The 21197-nt window shown below is 41.3% G+C and overlaps 2 protein-coding genes across 3 annotated transcripts; one reads left to right on the plus strand and one right to left on the minus strand.

Moving 5' to 3' along the window:
- Positions 1–215: 215 nt before the first annotated feature.
- On the minus strand, positions 216–17107 carry LOC109953152 (protein eva-1 homolog C-like). 2 transcript variants are annotated; one of them, XM_020588569.1, is made up of 4 exons: positions 16825–17107; positions 2070–2293; positions 847–970; positions 216–293 (listed from the first exon to the last, which is right to left on the minus strand). In XM_020588569.1, exons 1-4 carry the CDS (start codon positions 16931–16933, stop codon positions 286–288), a joined length of 465 nt encoding a protein of 154 aa, XP_020444225.1. In that variant the 5' UTR covers positions 16934–17107; the 3' UTR covers positions 216–285. The 2 variants fall into 2 exon arrangements, with proteins under 2 accessions (XP_020444225.1, XP_020444233.1); XM_020588577.1 differs by lacking the exon at positions 16825–17107 and adding an exon at positions 14541–14822.
- Positions 17108–18084: 977 nt separating this feature from the next.
- On the plus strand, positions 18085–20624 carry mrpl19 (mitochondrial ribosomal protein L19). Its single transcript, XM_020588516.1, has 6 exons — positions 18085–18227; positions 18416–18536; positions 18635–18753; positions 18994–19128; positions 19444–19625; positions 19977–20624. The coding sequence occupies exons 1-6, from the start codon at positions 18149–18151 to the stop codon at positions 20211–20213; spliced, it is 873 nt and encodes a 290-aa protein (XP_020444172.1). The 5' UTR covers positions 18085–18148; the 3' UTR covers positions 20214–20624.
- The last annotated feature ends 573 nt before the right edge of the window (positions 20625–21197 follow it).

The raw sequence follows: 21197 nt of genomic DNA on the forward strand, positions 1-21197 counted from the left end.
CCTCACTAACACCCCATGTGGCCTTTATCTCCTCCCCCTGAGAAGTCATTGGTTAAGTGACAGTGAACAAAAGCTGTTGATTGGAACTGGGGTCTGGTGGAGAAAGAAAAAGTGGAGAGGACAGGAAGATCAGTGGATTAATGCTCACTTCTGGTTACTCTAGTGTGAACCGCTGCACAGCTTAGTGTGGCTCGGCTCAATACAGCACAGCACTGGGCCATGAATGGAGACTAGAATCTGGGTGGGATTAATGAACTGTTGTGGACCCCCTCTGGAATGATACTCTTATCTTCCTGGCTCACAGGGAAAGGGAAGGAAAGAGGTAAAAGGAAAGGCATGCAAAGAGTTTTTCTTCTAAATGAAGCAGAGAAGATGGCAGAAACAGAAAAAAAACTGAGACACCATAACACTGAATTCAGTGCAACACTGATAGTAATGTGAGATTATATTCAGAGGTGTTCCTAATATTCTGACCCTCTCATGTATGTAGCAGTGGACAAAAATATAGACACCTCTAAATATAATGTAGTCCAGTGCAAGACTACCTTTAACTATGACCTCAATAATAAACATATAATTGAATTCATACATTTATGACAATTTCACCAAAAACTGAAACACTGTGATCTTCATAAACCCAGATGTTAAGATGGAAGTGTTGCACTGACTTGCATACAACTGTACAGGTGTGACCATTAATGTGGCTGGGCAGTGTATTTCCTTTAACTGTTTGTCACAAAAACAGATGAAGTAATTTCACCCCTGATTCATTTCTGACTGAATGTAGAAAATGGTCCAAGCACAAGGAACGACAAATGTCTGGATGCAAGGCGATGAAGGACTTACTAGGTCTGCATTTGTACCAGACAATGAGATATTTACTGCTGCCAGGACACAGGTCTGTCCCAAACACGCGGCTGTTGACAAGGACCTGACAGCTCCTTCTGTCTTGGCACTCGTCCAGCATTTTCTAAAGATGTAAAGAGTGACAGAGAGTGGGAGAAGACCAAAGACAGGTTTGGACAGGGAACAATAAGCCAATGATGGTGAGACCAGCAGCAGGCAAACCTAAAACCACTTCAAAGAGGCTGCCTGTATCCATGGGAATACAGAGGAGAGGAGCAGGTAAGAAAAAAAAAAAAAAGAACTCAACACAACTCAGTGGACTAAAACGAGTCTTAGAACTTTGTCCCTAGTTTTCTGTAATTAATACCCAACGAAATGATTCTTTCAAGTAATTATTAGGAAGCAGTAGACCTGTAAATTAAAGCATTTTCTAACTTTCATTTATTTTTATTATACTTTTTAGTATAAACTGTATAATAATTCACACTGAAAATAAATGACAAGTTACAGTCTATATTAGGATACCTGTAAACTAAGCATACCAATACCAACAGAACAAGGGCTATGAGCAGGTGGTACAGTGGGATTCTCCAGGGTTGTACTACTGTGGGTGGCACAGCAGTCACCCATTCTCTAACTTCAGTACAATGTCCTCTCTGACTGTGCATTCATGGCTGTCCTGTCTTTTATAGAAATGGCAGGTGTTTGATGGTAAAAGGCAGTCGAATAAGAATGAACAAAACTACTGAATGAATGCTGAACAGGATGAGTAGGTTTCGGTGGTGCAAAGCAAGGCTTCTAGTCCAGTCGCATCTCAATTTAGGAGAGGAAACTAAGGCAAATACCCCATGAAATCCCTTTGTGTCATGGGAACATACAACCCTGCTTCCTCTATAGAGAGTGTAATTTGGCGGAAAACCTCCTCACAAAGGATTACATAATTAGCGGTCTTCTGAAACTTAACCCCTGGCCAATTTGACCATTTTATAGCACATGTTCTCTCACAAGGATCAACAGTCTAAAAGCTGGGGTGTCTATGGACTAACAGGGGGAGGGGCAAAAGGAGATCCATGTCTGGGAAACATGGAAGACAGCAGGGATGAGCATGACAGACACATGCAAAATCTTAGGAAAACTCTAATATTAGCTATTAACAATTCTATTAGACTGTATTTTCTGGTACATTACATACATCTGGTCTATTAGAAATGTTTGAGCTCTACCTGTAATGCTGTGGACACAGAACAAGATTGGCCATTTTCCTGAGCTTTGTAAGAACTGAGGACGGCCTGGTAGGTGTGAGGGCACTGCTGGGGGTCAGAGGCGCCTGTCTGTCCATAGAAAGCTGATTGGATGGTGATGGTGGTGCGGGATGGACAGCGAACAGACAGGAAGTCTCCATCACAAGCCAGCTCTGTGTAGTTCCGTAGCACTTTGGAAAGGTAACCTATAAGACAGCAAGATGCCAAAGCAGCTGTTACTTTAACACCTTGACATCACTGAATGCACAAAACACAAAGTGTTTTGCAGCAGAGCGTTTTGGGGCATCGGTAGCTCTACATGATGCTACCAGGCAGTGTGATGCCAGTCAACTTATTTATTTTTATACAAAACAACTTAAGTGAGTGAGCCATGTGGTTTTAGCAGTGTGACAGACTGCTGTTCTTGGTTTAAAAGCAGGCTATTTGTGACCTTTTAGGCTCTATTTCTATTAGCACGTTGTTATGCTTGTAACTATGTTTACTTATACCACACAAGATATCAAGACCGCAAACAGAAACATTATATAACTTTTTTAAAGGAAGACGCACAGAGTGATCTTTCATTAAACCTTTGTGGCTGCTTCAAATCAAAAGCTCTCATTCTTTGAAGGCTCTGAGCTATCTCTGCTTTCCCATTAGAGTCTTTGAGGTCTGCCAGTCGGCCTGTCAGTCATTCAGGCAAGCTGAACCCGTCACAAAGCCACCATTAACATTCCAGCCTGCGAGAAGGAAAACACATAAAGGAGAGAGCTGATCCATATAATGTCTTTCTAGACTTTATCTTGCCCATTTGTGTGCTTGCTGCACACACACAGAAACAAACAATTTTCTTTAAGTGGTAGATTCTCCCATTTCTAAACTTTACTGGAATTGTTATATCCGAAGCCTAAAATTGCTAAGCCTGTGAATTTGTATCCAACTCTGTGATGCTCATCATTTTCTAAAATTAAACGTACACTGAGACAGTTTTGTTCAGGAATGCGGTAAAATATGAATCTAGATTTCAACGGCCAAGAACAACTTCCAAAACAAGCTCGAGTTTTCCAGGCTAAGTGCTCTTGCTCTGCAAACACATGAGCAAAGAGTCAGCACACACCGACAAAGTGGATGCACTGTGACTCAGTTACCTCTGTTTGGTTGGTGCTTCATAGGAAAGAGGAAATAACACTGACTCAGAGTTTTTCAACACACAATGCATGTACATGATATTTCACAAAACACACTGTGCCCTTATGACCACAGAGGAAGGGAAACAAGAGACAATCAGGCTTTGACAGGTCAGTTTCTCTCTAAATACAGAAGCTTATTAAACCACTATTGCTCACAGTAACAGATTTCCACCTGTGGCTGGGGTGTGGAAATGGAGAACAGGTGCATGTGCAAGTCTTATTTTAAGTTTATTTAGAGATTATTTCCATGCCACATTACCAGGATGTGAGCTACAAACCAACAATGGCCTTTCAAACATTATCACAATCTTTAATACCTGTCCTAAACGTACTTTGCTCGTTGCCAAGCAAAATAAATTGCAGGTCTTTGGCTCATATGATGAAACATTATTTTATAGAGCTTAGAGTATATGACCCAATTTAACATGAAATGAGAATATTTAGTTTTTATGGTTGTTGGACACAGTAACCCTTGTGTGATTTATAAACTGCACTTATGACACCACTATTGCAATTTAGATTTTTTTAATGGTGTGGATTTAACTTTCCCTGCACAGTAAACACACAGGTCTGCTTTGCCTGCTACATTCCACACCTGGTAAGAAGGAACATGGCATACTCCCTTGTAGTGAGACCACACACACACACACACACACACACACACACCCACACGTGCATACAAAACATCAACACAAATAGCGTAGTAGGAACAACCCTCACAGCTTGGCTCTTGAGACCAAGGTATGAAGAGCTGGTGTAACAGTATCACATTATTAGGACTGTTACTTGGCAAAGCGCCAGGCCCATGAGAGTCCATGAGTTTGTGCAGGTTATTACGGGGGGTGAAACGGAATGGAAATGAAGTTGGAAGAGGAGTTTCTAACGCGAAGGATCCTTGAGCAACAGTTTGAGCACCACAAACACACCAATACTCCTTTCTCCACCCTACCAAGTGGGACTGTGGGTAAAAGGTAAACAGATTATCTCACAAACCCTCAGGTGCTTTCAAAAGACTCCAGTTCTCTTTCTTGCCATCTCACCCTCCTCCCACACTGTTGCTCTCACTCTTCTTCAGGATCGTCACTATTGTTCTCTTCACGCTACTTGTTGACTGAAGCCTCCTTTCAAGGGCAACAAAACAGGCGGGGTTAAGGCACCTGTGTAAACCGCCCAGCCAATTACAGGTGTCCCTCAGAGGCAGAAGGTCGAACAATGCTGGAGGAACACCCAGGCATCTCTCCTCCTCCCTTCTCCTCCCTGTTTCTTTTTATGTGGGTCCAGGCGCCTTCCTTAACTAGCTCTCTGGCCTTTCCCTTGACAAAAGCGCCGCACCATTATGTCTATTGGTTTGTTTATTCGGCCATTAAAAGACAGGAGGTTGCAGGTATGATGCTGTTCGTGTACAAACAAGTCGCTCTTGTCGTGAACAGGATTAAAAGGCAAGCAAGGGCCATTTAATCACTGCAGCATAGGGATTTGTCATAAACACAGACAAATATCTGCACATACATTCTGTATCAATCACCCAACATGATGTGATTAACTTGTCAGCGGGCAAGAATGCCCATGTTTCACCTGCAGTCGCAAGCTGTGAGCCAATTGTAAAACAAGAAATCAGAGGCCCTTGTGATTGTGACCTCCTCATTTGTGGTCATATGATGACCTTAAGTGTGACCCTAGAGGTTCAGGAATGATGGAGATTAGTGACAGGCTGCTGTGTTGTGTCAGCACGACACAGAATGAGGACTGGTGCAGAAGAAGTTCCTCTCTGGAAATCACTGATTACTCACAAAATTGAGAAGGTCACATACTGTATCAGTGCAAATTTACTGCAGAGTATGGGTAAATATGCATTTATTGTTTCTAAATACAGAGTTTGGAAATGGTGGTTGATAAGGTGGATTCGTAGTGTTGTTTTAAGCAAATTATAGCCATCAAATGTTCAAAGATGCAGAGCTGCAGGCCGGCTGCCTGAGAAGTTAGCGCCTTTAAGTGGTGATTACTTGGGAGAGCAGAGGTTTCCCTCAAAGTGGCCAGCCACGTTCTGGCAGGGCTCTATAGAAGGCTGGTGCAGATGAAGAGGGGAAGACAAGAACGATGAAAAGCCAAGATGGTGATGAGTGACTGTGATAGAAAGTGGTAGATAAAGATATGCTGGTCCCAAAAAGATAATCAACTGTTCATTAAAACTCTGAAAAGATATCAAGAAGGTCACGATTTGAAGTGGATGAGAGGAAAATGTGGTAATCATCATGATAACAGTTGCACAGAAAAAAAAAAGATAAATCTTTTAAAGCAATGCCACTGCTTACGGGATGTAACAGCAGAGGTCTAAAGGCCAGAGCGGGTGGCCTTGTGCCTGGAGCACAACATGGCATGTAGATAAAACCACCACTGGCTGTAAATCATACAGCATGTGGCCAAAACTCTGCACTGACCCCTTCAGACCTGAGCTTTAGCTGAACATATGATACACAAGCTCAATGAAACAGGTTGATGAGGTGTGCTAACATGAAATAAAACCACACCATGAAACGAAAAAAAGAGCAAACATTCACTTAGCCACAAAAGGCACAATGCAATGGACATGATGTCAAAGGAAAGCTATGAGCAACTACTGCCGTGCCAAATACAGTCCTCACTGCTAAGTCAGGTTTGGGGCAAAAAAAAAAAAAAAAGCATTCCTAAAATACACTGCATTCCTCTACCTACAATGCATTAGTCTTACTACTACAGTTGAGTCCTGGATTAGCCTGCTTTCTTGCTAATCCCACTGTGGGGCAGAAAAATCATTTTGTCTTTTTCTAATATAGTAAAGTTTGACCTAAGTCAGAGCAGGATTACTTTTCAAATTACTCAAGGTCTCTAAGTGGATAGCATAATGAAACTTCAGGTGCTGAAGGATGTGTTGACTGAAACTATCTAAGAATTTGTGCATGAAGCTAAAGAAACATGCACCAGATTGCCATTTTGGTGCAGAGCTTGCAAATATTTGACATATTCTTGTGATCTGAAGATTTATGTTAGCTCAACATAACCTACAGTGTCAGCTGAGGGGGCGCACTGATAGAAGGTCAGTGGATTTAACACTAGCACTGGTTTTGCTCTAAAGCCAACAGAGGACCAGGACCTGTAGAACACAACTTTAAACCCTATTCCAGTGTATCCCCTTCCTCCACAGTAGATAAACCCAGCATGTGCTTCACACTTTTGCTATCAGACTTCACTTAAGACTGACAGCAGCTAATGAAACTGGGAAGTGTCACTGAAACAAAAACCAGAGGAGGAAGAAACCCAACATGAGGCAAAGTAAACTGGGAACAGGAGAAAAGGGGAGGGCTCTGCCCATATGCACTTCAGATTTGTGAGTGTTCCATTTATCTCTTGGTATGTTTGCATGCGTTTCTTTCATTTGGTAGGTACGACACTGACTTTTTAATGTGCATACATGTGGGCCATCTGGGTGCATGCAAAACTGAGTTTCTGCATTTTTCACCTTTTCAATATGTCATCAGCGGAGGCAGCCAGATGTGAAAAACAAAACAAATTCACATCTTGATTTGGTTCACTGACTGAAATTCTGTGGTTTGGACTCCAGAGACACGAGATAAGTGCTAACATGTTTATCTAAGTATCTTTTAAATAATGGGTCTTGTTATATTACATGTAAATCTGCGGCTGACTGTTTTTACCATCCTACCTGCTGCTGTTGGTCATTTGCACTACTGCTGTCCATGTGCATCTCAAACTCACAACCATCTGACAATCTTCTTGTTATTATCTGCACAGGGTTCAAGTCATAGCCTATTAGGTTGTACCGTTTAGTTTTATCCTAATCACTTTGATTTAGTTTTCTTATTCTTTTCAGTCTATTTTTACTCTACTTTATTCTATTTTAGTTTCCTAAATGGTATGGCATTCAATACTAGGTGAGAGAGAAACGGTATTTCGATTTTCTGTATGTCCTGCACATATAGTGAACTGACAATAAAAATATTTGATCTCTTGATCTTGATAACCACATGGGTTGGCATCGTAGTGTGTTTTAGTAACCACAGGTGATGGTCTCCTTGGTTTAACTGCAGAGTAACTTATATTCCCCCCCAATCATCCCCTGTCAGACAGAGACTGGAGCCTGAGCAGCTGAACTCATTAAAATCAGAGACACAAACACAATAGTTGTCCGGCCCTTTCCTCCTCCCTGAGATGGCTTCTCTTAACACCTACACACATACAGATGCACTCATATCAGCTATCTCTTCCTGTTGTTTGGACAGAGATGGGAAAGAAAGACAGAGATGGGAAAGAAAGCCTTAATAATGCCATGACCACTCTGAACACTTCAAAACGAAACCAAGGTGGACTTTTATCTGCAAGGCAAACAAGGGGATTAAATTAAAAGCAAAACTGGAAGGATGTCACATGCTACAATAGGTCAATTCATACAGAACTTGAACACAACAACTCCTCTGGACTGTTCACCAGACACAACCAAGGGAACAAATCCACACTACATGGTTTAGTGTAAATGAAACCACAAGCGAAGCTTAGGCTGACAGTCAAGGGTTAACTCAGTCATTTTAGCAATCCAAGGTTAATCTTTCATCTTAACATTAGCTAACCCCTGTGGACAATGAGAAGATGTCTACCTGTGGGTCTGTTTTCTAAGCCCAATCCTGCAGAGATGCCTCTCTATAAAACATCTGCTGGACTTGGGGATGGCCTCATGGGTTGGACAGTGGCTGCCAAGTCTCCCTTAGGGAGTCCCCCAAAACTAAACACGGGCTCCACCCAAGTCCTCCCATGACCTCTTTCCTTATGACCCCCAAGGGTCAAAGGGCACTGGGCAAGAGGATGCTTTTACTAAGTCTCTGAGCATGTGTGTTGTGTGGTTCTTATCATTGGTGGGATGGAATGGTGAAGGGTGAAAGAGTGAGGGGCAGGGAGGATCACCCTGCCTGGGGTTTGCATGCCTGACCAGACACCCACAGCCACACAGAGAAGGTGTGTGACAGAAAGAAAGACACAGAGATGGAGGAAAAGAGATCTGTCATTTTAATGATCACTTTTATGGCCTAGGAGATCTGGGTGGTAGCTGAGAAGACAGATGCATCAGTGTGTGAGCTTTATTGTTACAAAGCGAACAACAGATGTAACCGTCTCCAGTCATCCTCACCACCACAGAGGACTGAATTTAAGTGATTGCTGGGTGGGGCACCAGTAGCCTAAGGCTCAGAGAACTGAGCTTTTGAAAGCGAGGTCATTAAGTGAATGCTTTCCTTTCACTCATTTTGTTTTTCTGCTGTTTTTCAGTTCAGAGACAGAATAAGATAAACAGACCTATCATTAATTTCAAACCTGGAAAACTGATTTCATGTGATTTAACTGTTTTATGACATTTTGGAGATCAAAGGGTTAATCAATTAAACAAGAAAATAACTGGCAGATTTTTTTTTAGAATAAACTGATAGTAAAGATTGTATTGCCCTGCCTGGGCACAACGCATAGTGAAAAAGCAGTTTTTGCCTTAAACATCGTAATTAGTAAGTCTAAACAAGCTGAGCTAGCCAGAGGGGCCAGCAAGCAACAAATTAGCAGTGCTTTGGGGAGCAGGCCGATGTAGCATGCTGTAATTCAGACTGTCAGTCCGACACAGTTGGGGGGCTACACAATGCCTCCTTGTTCAGACAGGCCCTTCTGTGCCCCGCCTTTCTACCTACCTCTCCATCTCTCCCTACTTTTCCCTGTAGGGGTTTAATCAAACCATAAAAACTAATGGCAATCAAAATGGTGTTCATTCACTTTCCAATACTGAAGAAAGCATGAGGTGAAGGAGGTGAAGAGGGAAGAGAGAATCAGTGCACGGAGAAGGAATAAAATGCATTGTGTCCTAAACCAAACATAAATCAGTCTGTAGAAGGAAGGAGACAAAAGGGCATCAAAGCATGGCTGACATTCTCCAAGATGCAAGGACAGAAAAAGGTGTGCGTCTGTGTCATGGGGTTTGGTGAGACCATAATTCCACAGCGAGCACATACAGTAGGTGGGGTGGACATGAGGAGCTAATTACCAGTGCACGCACCCACCAGTCTCTGTCTCAGCACTTGTTACTGTTTACCTGCAGCTCAACTTCATCTTTAAACTAGATGGTGCAAATATCACTACTTACCTGATTCTGCATGAGCTTCCTGCTCACAAACAGAACACACATTTCTCTGGACAACACAATCTATATTCAAAATATGCCAAAAGACACTGTACTTTTAATTAATTACTCAAACTCTTGCCTAAACAGTGATAACAGAGATGAGCACCAACTCGCTAACTGCAGCTGCGTGGAGCGACGCTGGGGTGTCACTGAAGAATCTTCTTCATGTGTCTCTTTCTGTTTTCTTTAGGGCTTCTTACACCTCCCTCACACAAGAGAGGGCAAGTGCAAACACACATCTGTAATGCCTACATATACAGTACACACTGCTGCAGTCAAATGGTTCAGGAATTAGACCCCCTCTCTCCCCAATAACAGTTATTAGGATAGAACCATCCAACTCAACGTCTGACAGGGCAATTTGAGTGGTTATAGGGATTGAAATAAGTCCATGAAAAATAATGATTATCATATTTAGGGCTAACTGAGTAGTTTTCTGCTCATTACAATCTCCGATTAAGACATCCAGCTCATCTCAGCTGGTAATTAGACCTCCTTCACAGCCTATGTTGGTCATTTCAAATGCAGTCTGGGTTTAATTTAGACGTTTCAACCCAAAACCAGGTGCAAGACAAGACACTATTTGAAAAAAATGACACCTACTCTCGCTCAAATTATAGTGATTTTTTTTTTGCCAACGTAAGCCCTCAGTCCACACACTTCTGCATTGGCTTCATTTCTCAGCCTCACAGGCTGCTGCTTGGTTCACATCTGTAGTTTGGTACATTTAGTCAGACCATTTAAAAAAATGATGAATCATAGCCTTTTTGTTCTGGTACAGTCCATGAACAGGACACAAGTACAACAAATCCTCCTTTCTCTTTCTCAGAGTCCCTACTATTCAGGCAATCTTAGACCAGCTGTTTGGTCTGCAGCACAGTTTCACAGCAAACCAAGTGAAACAGGCAAATGCACCAGAACTCATTTAAAACACACCAAATAGGCAGTGACAGTCCTCTGAATGATCGACTTCAGGTAGTGAGCTGAAGATTCTTGAAGATTCTTCTGTACAGAGTAAAAAGTAAACAGACAAAATCCAGTTCTGAAATAGTCTGTTTCTATTGAGCAACTCTAACTGTAGTCAACAAAAGCAAAAAATCATCATCCCTGTGAAAGCTCAATGTGGCCGCAGGAACTTTTAGTGCAGTACAAATGCTTAAAGACAAAAATTTACCTTCACTAACTGGAAAACATTTTGCCTGACAATTGCAGCACTTCCCATACACTGAAAAAAAAAAACACAAGCAGAATCTAATTCTGTAAGAGAATTGTGTTCCTGTTGCTTGTGTGGTACTAGGACATTACTGACATACCGAAACTTAATTTGGTGTACTACTGCCTCAACAACAGCCAAATTATTCAATAAGCATTACCTCAGTCAGGATCTGCTGTCTTCCCACACATAATCTGGAAATATGTCTTATATGTCAGGACTTGACTCAGTTGACACAAAACTCACCTTTAAGGGTTCATCTGCTTTGAACACATTTTCACATTCATCATGTCAGTGCCTTTATATTGAATGAATTGAATGCTTTGTCCTATTTGGGGAATTTCCTTCAGTGCATTGTGGTTCTAGTGAAAAACCATAGAAGAAACCAAGTATTTAAGGCTAAATTGTGAAAACATCTCAAGAATTCACTTTTTAAACAGCGTTTTAATAAGCTATGACTAAAGCTTTACTGTTTGTGATGTGGGACACTTTAATTTCCTCATGCTGTACTTGATATTAGCAAAGGAGAAGAGTTGTTTCCTGTAGTAAAAAGGCATCTCTCATCAGCAAAACCACAATGCAGTTCCGTGATATGATGTCAAGCTCTCGCTTTATGCACTTATTATATCCAGAAGGAGGGAATTACATAGTAGGTCATGCCTTTCCTCATCATCATGATGTGCCAGAACAGAGTTCCACCTTATTTACACACACACCCACACACACACACAATGCACACACCGTGCCATAAATGCATACAGGAGCACAAGATGCACACACTGTGCCATAAATGCATACAGGAGCACAAGCATCAAGAAGTTATGTACATCTCTAAGCTGTCTGCACCCAAACATAAAATCATGAAGAGATCTGACTATTCCTGCACTGTAAGCTTCCTACCTGACCCCCAACAGGTCCTTATGTTTTGATACCATCAAGTAATAAAACAAACATCCTTCAGAATTCACTCCTTTGAGATCCTCATTCACAGAATCTATTCTTTGAAGAAGAAGGCCCCCCCCCCCCCCCCCCCCCCAAAAAGCAGCCTCATGCCAGGCCCTCGCTGTCCACCATGCCGCCGGCCTCCACCGCAGTAGACAAAACAAGAGGTGGGTAGGATTTGTTTAGACAGAGCTCACCTGGTGTACACACACAGAGAAACAGTGATCAGCCAAGCCCTAGGGAGGAGTTAAGTCAAGAGAGGAGAAGCAGTGGTGGTGGTGAGGACAGAAGGAGGGAAGCTGATGAGTGTGTGAGGGGGAAGGGAAGGAGTTCTGTGTGCTTCCGTTATCCAGGGCCACTCAAAAATCAGAACGGATTAAGATTTGAGGGGTCTCAAGTAGTGCTCAGTGATAGGTGGAGGGGTATGTTTGTGTGCATGAGTGGGGGTAGGCAGAGAAATGGTTAGGGGTAGTATAATCCAGGATTTGCCCACAGAGTAATGAGGTGGGTTTGCGCATCTATGTATATGTGGGCTGCAGTGCCTTGCAATCAGCTGACCTGTGGCCATACAGATGTGATCACAATTTTTACAGAACTAGTTGTTTAGCAATACTGTGAAGTTATCCATGCATCAAGATAAAATTCATGACCTCATGAAGTGCTGGTGACTTTCTTTCTACCATTCCAGGCTGTGGTCAACATGAAGTTTGACAGCAGAGAACAAAGAGCTAGATGGATGATAACGCCCCCTCATCACCCACTCACGGCTACTATGGGTTGACTTCACTTGACCCCTTGGCCCCTCAACATGCTCACATCCCATTGACTGGGGTTAAATGGGGTTTGTCTACAAGGTTTTATGACAGAGAAAGGGAAGAAAGGTTGCTTAACTGTAGGCCTCAGGCACCATCATAAAGCTTGTCTGGTAACAACTGATTAACAGTATAGTAGTTCTAAAATATTCTGTTAACCTATCATGCATCGGTGTGCGTGTTTAGATTTTTTTTTTTAAAGATGTAACAAATAATATGTGTAACTTTGTCAAAAGACTGTACCACGAAGTGAGTTCAGATAATTCTGGCTAACTGAGTATAACATTGGTCTTCCCGGGTAACTACACCACAAAGCCTCTTATCAACTGATTCTGTTAAGTCTGGGTCTTCCTATCGGTCTATAAGTGTGTTCATGTGAAACGTGCCGGAGTTAGTAAATGCTCGTCTTTTAACAAACACAATGAAATCTGACCACATACCCTGTTCTTCCATCGCTGCACTGGCTTCATGTCCAAAACTGTTAATTTGTTTTTAAAGTTCTGAATGGTCTAGTGCCCTCATACCTTAGTGAGCTGCTTAATGATGCCAGGTAGATCTCTCAAGTCTGCCAGTCAGCTGTTACTTAGCGTGCCTAAGTCCAGCCTTAAGCTCAAGGGTGACTGTGCCTTGCTATTGCTGGACCCAGACTGTGGACCAGCTTTCCAGTGGAGATTCGGTCTGCCCCGAGCCTGGCAGTTTTTAAATCACATCCGTAAACTTATTTGTTCTCTATGGCCTTTGACACTAAGTTCAGGTGCCACGGGTCTCATTTATGGTGTTTCTCCTTTCGTAACCATCATATTATCTTTTATATCATAGTTATGGTTAGTATTATACCCTGCCCATTACTTGTAATTTGAATCCATAGTCTGTGGTACATTGTACATTACCCTACATATTTTATTGTAAATATTAATTGTACAGTACTTTGCAAGTACTTTGTAATACTTGTTTTTGTAAGTGCTATATAGATAAAAATCGCTATTACTATTGTTAATTAGAAGCAAAATTGCGAGAACTATGAAAGAAGTATTGAATATGAAGTAATATGAGCTGGAACACTGAAACCTCCAGGGTAATTCATTTATAGCCAGAGCAAAAAGTGATATTATAGTGGATAAACCGTAAACAACAGGCCACTGTTACACATAAGCTAGAAACATTAGAAATCATTTTCAAATATCAAAGAAAGGCCACCGTATATCAGCTCAGTATTATATATATACTGAATGAGTGCTCTCCTTTAGTGAACATGTGTTGGAAAAAATAAAAAATGTCCAAGAGTTCCTGCTGCCAGAGCTGAGTGAATAATAGGAATAGTAGGAATGATCACAGTTTTTCTAGTGATGTGACTGGCTGTTGACAGGTTTTCATCTGATCCTCTGAGGTTAACCTGCTCTGGAGCAGGTTAGCCGTGCAGCATAGGTTGCCATGATGATAAATTGGAGCCACCTTTGTGGAAATGGAAAACCTGAACTGAGCTCAGAGTCGTGTGGATAACCCACTAATCTCGCTTCATAGTACAGGCCCCTGGTTACTTGCAGCCTGTTCCATATTTGAACAAAAAGTTAAATGAATAAGCATAACATACATTTCTGGTTTGCTGCTTGCTGTATAAAGAACAGTTTCATTACAAGTGCTTGTAAAGACAGGAGACAAACAGCCTGTATATGGAGTTCTATAGACTTCCAGTTTAAAAAAGTGATAACAAAAAAAAGCAACAGCATATCAATAATGTGTAGGACAAGGAGCATTAATTAGCTAGCTTGCTAACTCTATTAGCCTAGGACAGAGGTCTTCAACATTTTTTCCTCAGAAGGCTCCTCGTATACAGTTAAAGTGTCTGAGAACTACTTATTTCTACAAGTTAAATTAATTCATATATTGCATCAAAACTGCCGAACTGACCTCCAAACCAAACCAGCTGAATAGGTTAGCTGTTATGTTTAAACAGCCTATCATTGCCATCATATCCTGTCATTGCCAACATTACTTTAAACTCCTTACTACCAACATTTGTTTAATAATCAGTCACATCTTAGTCAAATCTGAACATAGACATAACATTTTAGATTCAGTGTTACTTACACTTTCCGAGGATATCATCATATCAAAACTGATGTCCACTGCAAATAACACTCCGTAAATCCGCTTAGCAAACACTTGCAAATAGTGAATTTTGGCCTACTTAATTTACCAAAACATAAACAAATATAGACTGAAAACCGGACTCTAGTTGCAGGCCACATGGCCAATAATGTTTCTTATGAATGTTTAGTTTAAATTTGTTAATTTCGATGAAAGCTTAACGCTTAACACAACATTAGCCAAAATAGTTGCTAACATCACTGCACAGCGTAACTGACATCAACAAATTTAGCAGCGTAACTAATTTGACTGACAGGTGATTGACAAATAATCGCTTGGTGTCGGAGGAGGGCGGGACGTGTGTATATTTGATTGGAATGCTATTGGAGCAGGTTATACTATATGTATAACCTATATGTATACTTATACATATAGTGCACGAATATTTATTTATTCAAATTATTTATTTGTTCAAATACTTGATTCTGTCTATTTTTGAGTACTTGGAATTTATTTATCAAGATGTGTGTGGGTGCTTGTTCTCATTTCTCATGGTGTTATGCTGTCTGTTCTCTATTGCTGCTTGAGGTACTGAAATTTGTTATATCAAGATATGTCTGTGGTGTTTGTTTCTCATGGTGTTATGTTGTTTGTTCTCAATTGCTGCTGAAACACTGAAATTTCCCCATTGAGGGATCAATAAAGTACCTACCTACCTACCTAATAGCATGTCATTGACTACAATAAATATTCCTTCAAAATCAACACTTGGCTCAACCAGGTTAATTCACATCAGTGGCCAAGGTTCATGAGATCATTGTTTACCATCACTAATGCAAGCATCTGACTGGTGTAGGTATAGGACTGACAGATGTTAGCTCTAACTCTCCTGTCACACTGCAGCCCGCAGCACCTGTCAATCAAAGAGCTCCTCTCAGTCTCCAGGGAGACTCCAGCTGGTCAAGAATGTGAAGCCTGGTGATTTCTTTGTCCGTGAGGTATTCTGAGGTAGTCCCCTTTATCGGTGCATTCACAAGGATGCTTGGTCAGCATTTCTCTAAAAGCATGTATGCACTGAGCCCTTGATGGGCAAACAAAACTATAAATAATCATGTCTAAGCCAAGGTATTTGTAAATGTGCTCCAAGCATAGCTCTTATAGTTTTCCCTTTTTGCTTAATTAACCACCCTCTGATCTACTTAGTCATATTATTTATGGAAAAACCAACACCAACACATACATGCTAATTCCATAAATGTGTTCTTGTTAACATCCTCCACTACACCATGATTTAGCAGCTCATTAGGCAGCAACCTGGATGCATGCACTTGCAGTCATACACAGAGGGGCATGTTACATACAACTGCTATTTAGCACCTTTTCCCTTAGTGTTAGTCTGTTTCTTTCTAACTATTAGACCCTATTAGAGGCCAATTAACACTGACACAAAGCTCCCTTCCTGTTTTATGGCACTGTAAACAAAACCTGCAGGCTTGCCTTGGGCTCAGCACAGCTCACTAGCTTATGCAACACAGAATAGCCTTTTATGCTGCCCTTTCTTAGCACACACAAAAGTCTACAGATTCCATAACACCAACTTGCACATAAACCTCAGGTAGGCTAATTGCCAGGCCCCAGGCCCCAGGCACTGGGACAAACACTTGTATTGACTGTACCTTTCCAAATGATTTTTTTTGTATATTATTTTTTATAAATCTGCATTGTAGGACATCACTTGGTCTAATAGTTCTCATAGACCACGGTATCCAAATTATCTCAGTTGCATCAGTGTGCTGCAGAGCTATGCTGTCCTGATAAACCAACTCTTAAATCCCTTAGTCAGATGACGTTGGTAAAGGAGAACCTGTTGTTTGAAGTCCCTTGGTTCACAAACCGTGTCAGAATTAGCCACATGCAGAGCAAAATACGGTTGTTTTTCTAATCGGTTTATGGAGCATGCTTTTGAGTCTGCAGCATGCCAGGGGCGTCCTGTGCGTAGAAGCTGTTGGGGCACAGCATTAAAGTCATTCGGGGAGTCGTGCGCAGCAGTTTAAAGCGTGCGTTAACAACTTAACCTATACTTCATTTTCATCTCCTGAGGTGCAAATATACGCATAGAGGCCACTTCTCATGCTTTAAATGGGCAGACGTTCAAATGCAGATGACATACGCAGAATAAAACAAGTGCTGGTCATCTCAGCAAGCTGGCGATCGCGTATACTGTAAAACAACAAGTGTGCGCTAATTTGGTCAAAATCAGGAACACAGCATAACTATTCCCAACCTGAAAAGTCTGAAGAGCCCCGGGTGAGATCGCAGAGGACGATCAGACACGTTATTCCCAGCAGGAGCACATAACTGACGGCTGAGACAGACCCATCTGAGAAGAACATCCTTGAAACCTCAAAGTTTGTAAGTTTCTCCGTCGCATTAGTAAGTCCAACAGCAGCAGCACCGAGTTTCAGGTTCTGTATCCGTATGCAGGAGATCCCATCATGTCTCTAGACTTCCCTCATCCTCCCACCACAGTGCTGTAAGGCTGGGATCGAGGTTTCTCTGGGGTCGGGGCAGTGCACTGCTCTCTCAGTTTAATTCCAACTGCGTGTTGTGCTGTGGAGGCAGCCCTCCTGGAGGACCGACGCGCAGATGCATGGTCCCAAAGACCCAAACTTACCAGAAACGCGGGGACAAAATACATGATTTGGCAGAGTTTATATCTAGGAAGGTTTTCTGTGCAGTCGCCGACATTTACTGTAGGAAATCATTTGCTTTGTTTCACAGCTCATTTTCGTTTAACTCGTTAAATCTCAGTGGTGTGTGAACAGGCATTGTGCTTTTTACATAATTTGAGGCTGATTATTACAAAACATAAAATGTTTTGATAAAATAAACGATGGACTGTTAGGCCTATAGATTAGACCAGCCAAAAGTATATAATTAATTCAAATTTCTTCCATCTCAACCAGAGAAAACATTAAGATGCTGCTTGCACTTCGATGTATCACTAATAATCCAATAGGCCAATACTGAAGGCATAATTCTTTCCTTAGTAAGTACTTTGATGCAGTTATGTTGCTGAAACTTCTGTAATTCTAACTAAATTATGGATGCAGTACTTAATAAAGTGTAGACTGCAATATAATATTATATCTCCCACTATTTGCTTCTTACTGGAATACAGGTAAAACCCTAGAATTGCTGGAATCAACAGTGCAGGTAAGTATTATTTCGATTACTTTTGTGTTGTTGATAATATGTAGACTAGTGGGTTAAATACGAGTGATAGACGGCCTCTATAATAAGGTGAGTATGCTAGGCTATATGTATAGTTACATAAAAAATATAACAAAATGAAACAGCTGCTGTTTGTCATAATTTTCTGTGTATGCTATTGGCTCCAAATAAGTCAAGCCTCTTAATTTAATTGATTATTTAGGCTTTACTTCTATTTTAAGGTCCTACTTTTTATTTTGAGCACAATTGTTCACATTTGAGATCATGTATTGTGAACAAGGCAATTGCGCCATCTCATGGATAATGTGGGAAACTACATCAGTGCGAACGTCGCGCATCAATGACGTTTGTCGTGCGACAACAGAAGGTCAGACATGGCTGTCTGCAGGAAAGGGCTCCACGAGTTTATCTTTTCCTTGAGGTTATTACGAAACTTGCAGTTTCAAAATGAACGTAAGTAAAGCGAATAAATCCCTGCTTCTTTGTTACACTTAACAATATGCTGACAGGTTAAGAAAACATGTAGTAATGTGCATCCGTTATGAGCTAACGTAGCTAGCTAACGATTTTTAATCTGATATTGAGCAGTCAGTGTTTAATTTGGCTAATTAATGACCTTCTTATTTTCTTGCCTTTTTCAGGGTTTTTTTCAGCGTCTCTTTGTCGTTTTGTTGGTGTGGATAACAGCGAGCCACCCAAATTCACCCCTCCACCTAAACCAGTCATTGTAGATAAAACACGGACAGGGGCACCTTTGCGAACGTATGATATTTATTTGTAAAACAGAAAAAAAAGACCTATATCCCAACCTTTCTGCTACGGGTTGGACAGATGTTTTATATGTTGTCTTTTCCGATCAGGTTTCTGAGCCCAGAGTTCATCCCTCCCAGACAAAGAATAAACCCTTTAAAGTTTTTCATTGAGAGGACGGATATGATCCGCAGGAGGAAAGTGCTCGACATCCCTGAATTCTATGTAGGTAAGAAGCTACTTTCACACTGCAGGTTGAAGGGTTTCAGTCCCTAGAGGTTAAGTATATTCCTAACTATACTGAAAAGTTAGTGTTCATTAAAAAAAAAAGGTGTCCATCAATTTAGGAACAGTGCTATTCCTGGTTGAATTTGTATTAGAAAACTGTTTGTAGAAATAGGTACGTACAGTAAACGTTGTTCTTCCGTTTTATGATTAAAATTATGCAAATTGTTTTGATTGTTTCAAGGGAGTATCTTAGGGGTGACCATGGCCGACCCGAATGCTAGTGGGAAAGTAAACCGTTTTGTTGGCATCTGTATCCAGAGGGGTGGAAAGGGGCTGGGAGCTACATTTGTCCTGAGGAACATCATTAATAGCCAAGGTGAGGTTGATCTAATTTCTCTGTACATTCTGGCCTAGCAAAGGTGTAATGAATTGTCTGTCTTATGGCTTGAGTTGGCCATACAATATTTTGTTTTCTTCTCTTGTTTTTGTTGTACATGATAACATATTGTTAGTGTAGAGCCTGTCTTTCTCTTCTCTTTGTCTCCATATTTGTCTCTGGTTTTTAGGTTTTCTTCTGTAGGTATACAAAATAAATACATTTTTAATAAGAACGGGAAGCGAGGACGCATCTCTACTTGTGACATACAGAAATGACCTGTTTCTATCTTGTGTTTTTGTTTGTGTGGCCCAGGTGTGGAGATCTGCTACGAGCTGTACAGCCCTCGGATCCAGAAGATTGAGGTGCTGAAGCTGGAGAAGAGGCTGGATGACAACCTGATGTACCTGAGAGATGCTCTGCCTGAATACAGCACTGTGGATCCAGACATGAAGCCTGTGCCCTTCTCCCCAACTGAAGAGGTGCCAGTCAACACGGTGAGAGAACGTCAAGGATGCATATGCTTTATAGTACTTATACAAAAGATCTGGAACAAAAGTTGCTTCTCCAAACCTGCCCCTTGTTGTCAAAGCTGCTTGTATCATTCTTCATATTAATTCAGGTATTATTTCTAGTAGTATAATGTGTCTTGGTGGTTTGATCTGAAAGGATGTGGAATATCATTAATGCTGTACTGTGCTTAAGTAGGAGTAAAATCCCTAGCCATGTCAGCCAAGCTGAACAACTTTGCAGTAAAACACCAAAAAGCTGACAAAGTCAGAGGAGTCTAGTAGAAATACTGTATATTGAAATTGTAAGCGGTTGTGGCATTTCTGTCATTTCACCAGATCAAAGTGAAGATGCGTCCAAAACCGTGGTCTAAACGATGGGAACGACCCAAGTTCAACATCCAGGGCATTGCCTTTAGCCTGTGCCTGACCCCAGAGAAGATGGAGCATGCGCAGAAGTGGGCACAGCCCTGGCTGGAGTATGACATGCTGAAGGAGTACGACACGACCAAACTAGAGGAGGAGATCCTCAGGGAGGTCCAGAAAGAGATGAACAAGTGTGAAAGGGCCTCCTAAAATTCAAATGTTCTTCAGTTTTACTATCAGCACAGACTTTCCAGGAATGCGTAAAGACTTGAGTATGAGGTTTGCATGGACGTGGGCCTCTCTGCTCGACTGTGATCAGTGTTTCACCCAGATGGTGGAGTGTGCTTTGTGTTTGTCTTATCTTTCAGTCTGCTGTACAATATGAGTTCTATATTTGGCTTTAGGTATGACACTTATCATTATGCACACACTTAAATGGTTTCTATAATAAAAGCTATTAAAGCTTTGGAGTTGCATTATTGTAAATCTTGTTTCTCTTGACTATTATAGTTTTTGTCTGAACACTAGGTGGCGCTATGTCTCTGCATCAATCTTTGTGTTCTCCTTGTTTTGAGGGAAACTCCTCTTATGCTAAATAAACCATGTATTATTTCAGTTAAACAGTGACTGTCCTGTTCCCAAAAAGCAGGTTAACAAACTGTTCCAGTTTAAAACCTGAAAAGGGGCTTTTTCCATCAGCACATCTTCTGCATTTAAGGGGCTTCTGGTTTTAACTTAGATTAGATTTCCAGATAAATCAGTAAGCTGGCTGTGTTGGAACAGGTCCCAGTACCCTGCACTTTAAAGAGGAAAAGTCCTGGTATCCAGAGAACAAACACCAAGGACACCCGGTACTGTTTTACTGTTGTGGATGGAAAACTGTGGTGTTGAGATGGCATGTTAGAGCTGAGAATATCAAACACTTGGACTCCTTATGTTATGTCTGCTCTCTGTGAATGTGTGTATAAACGCAGAATGAGTCCCTGCACTCTAATTTCTCCATATTACAGGATGAGACACAGAAAATGGTCTGTAATGGAGGAGCAGCAGATGTTTACCAGGCTCATTATGGGCCACACAGATTCCCTGCAGAGAAATAAAGAGAGTGATTACTACTCATGATATGTTTAGGATCACAGTGATAGAAAGCTTTTAGCATCAATACACAGCGATTCACTGGTTACTGGGTGGAGT

The sequence above is a fragment of the Monopterus albus genome, unplaced genomic scaffold (assembly GCF_001952655.1).
Source record: "Monopterus albus unplaced genomic scaffold, M_albus_1.0 scaffold9.1, whole genome shotgun sequence".
NCBI classification, from domain to species: Eukaryota; Metazoa; Chordata; class Actinopteri; order Synbranchiformes; family Synbranchidae; genus Monopterus; species Monopterus albus.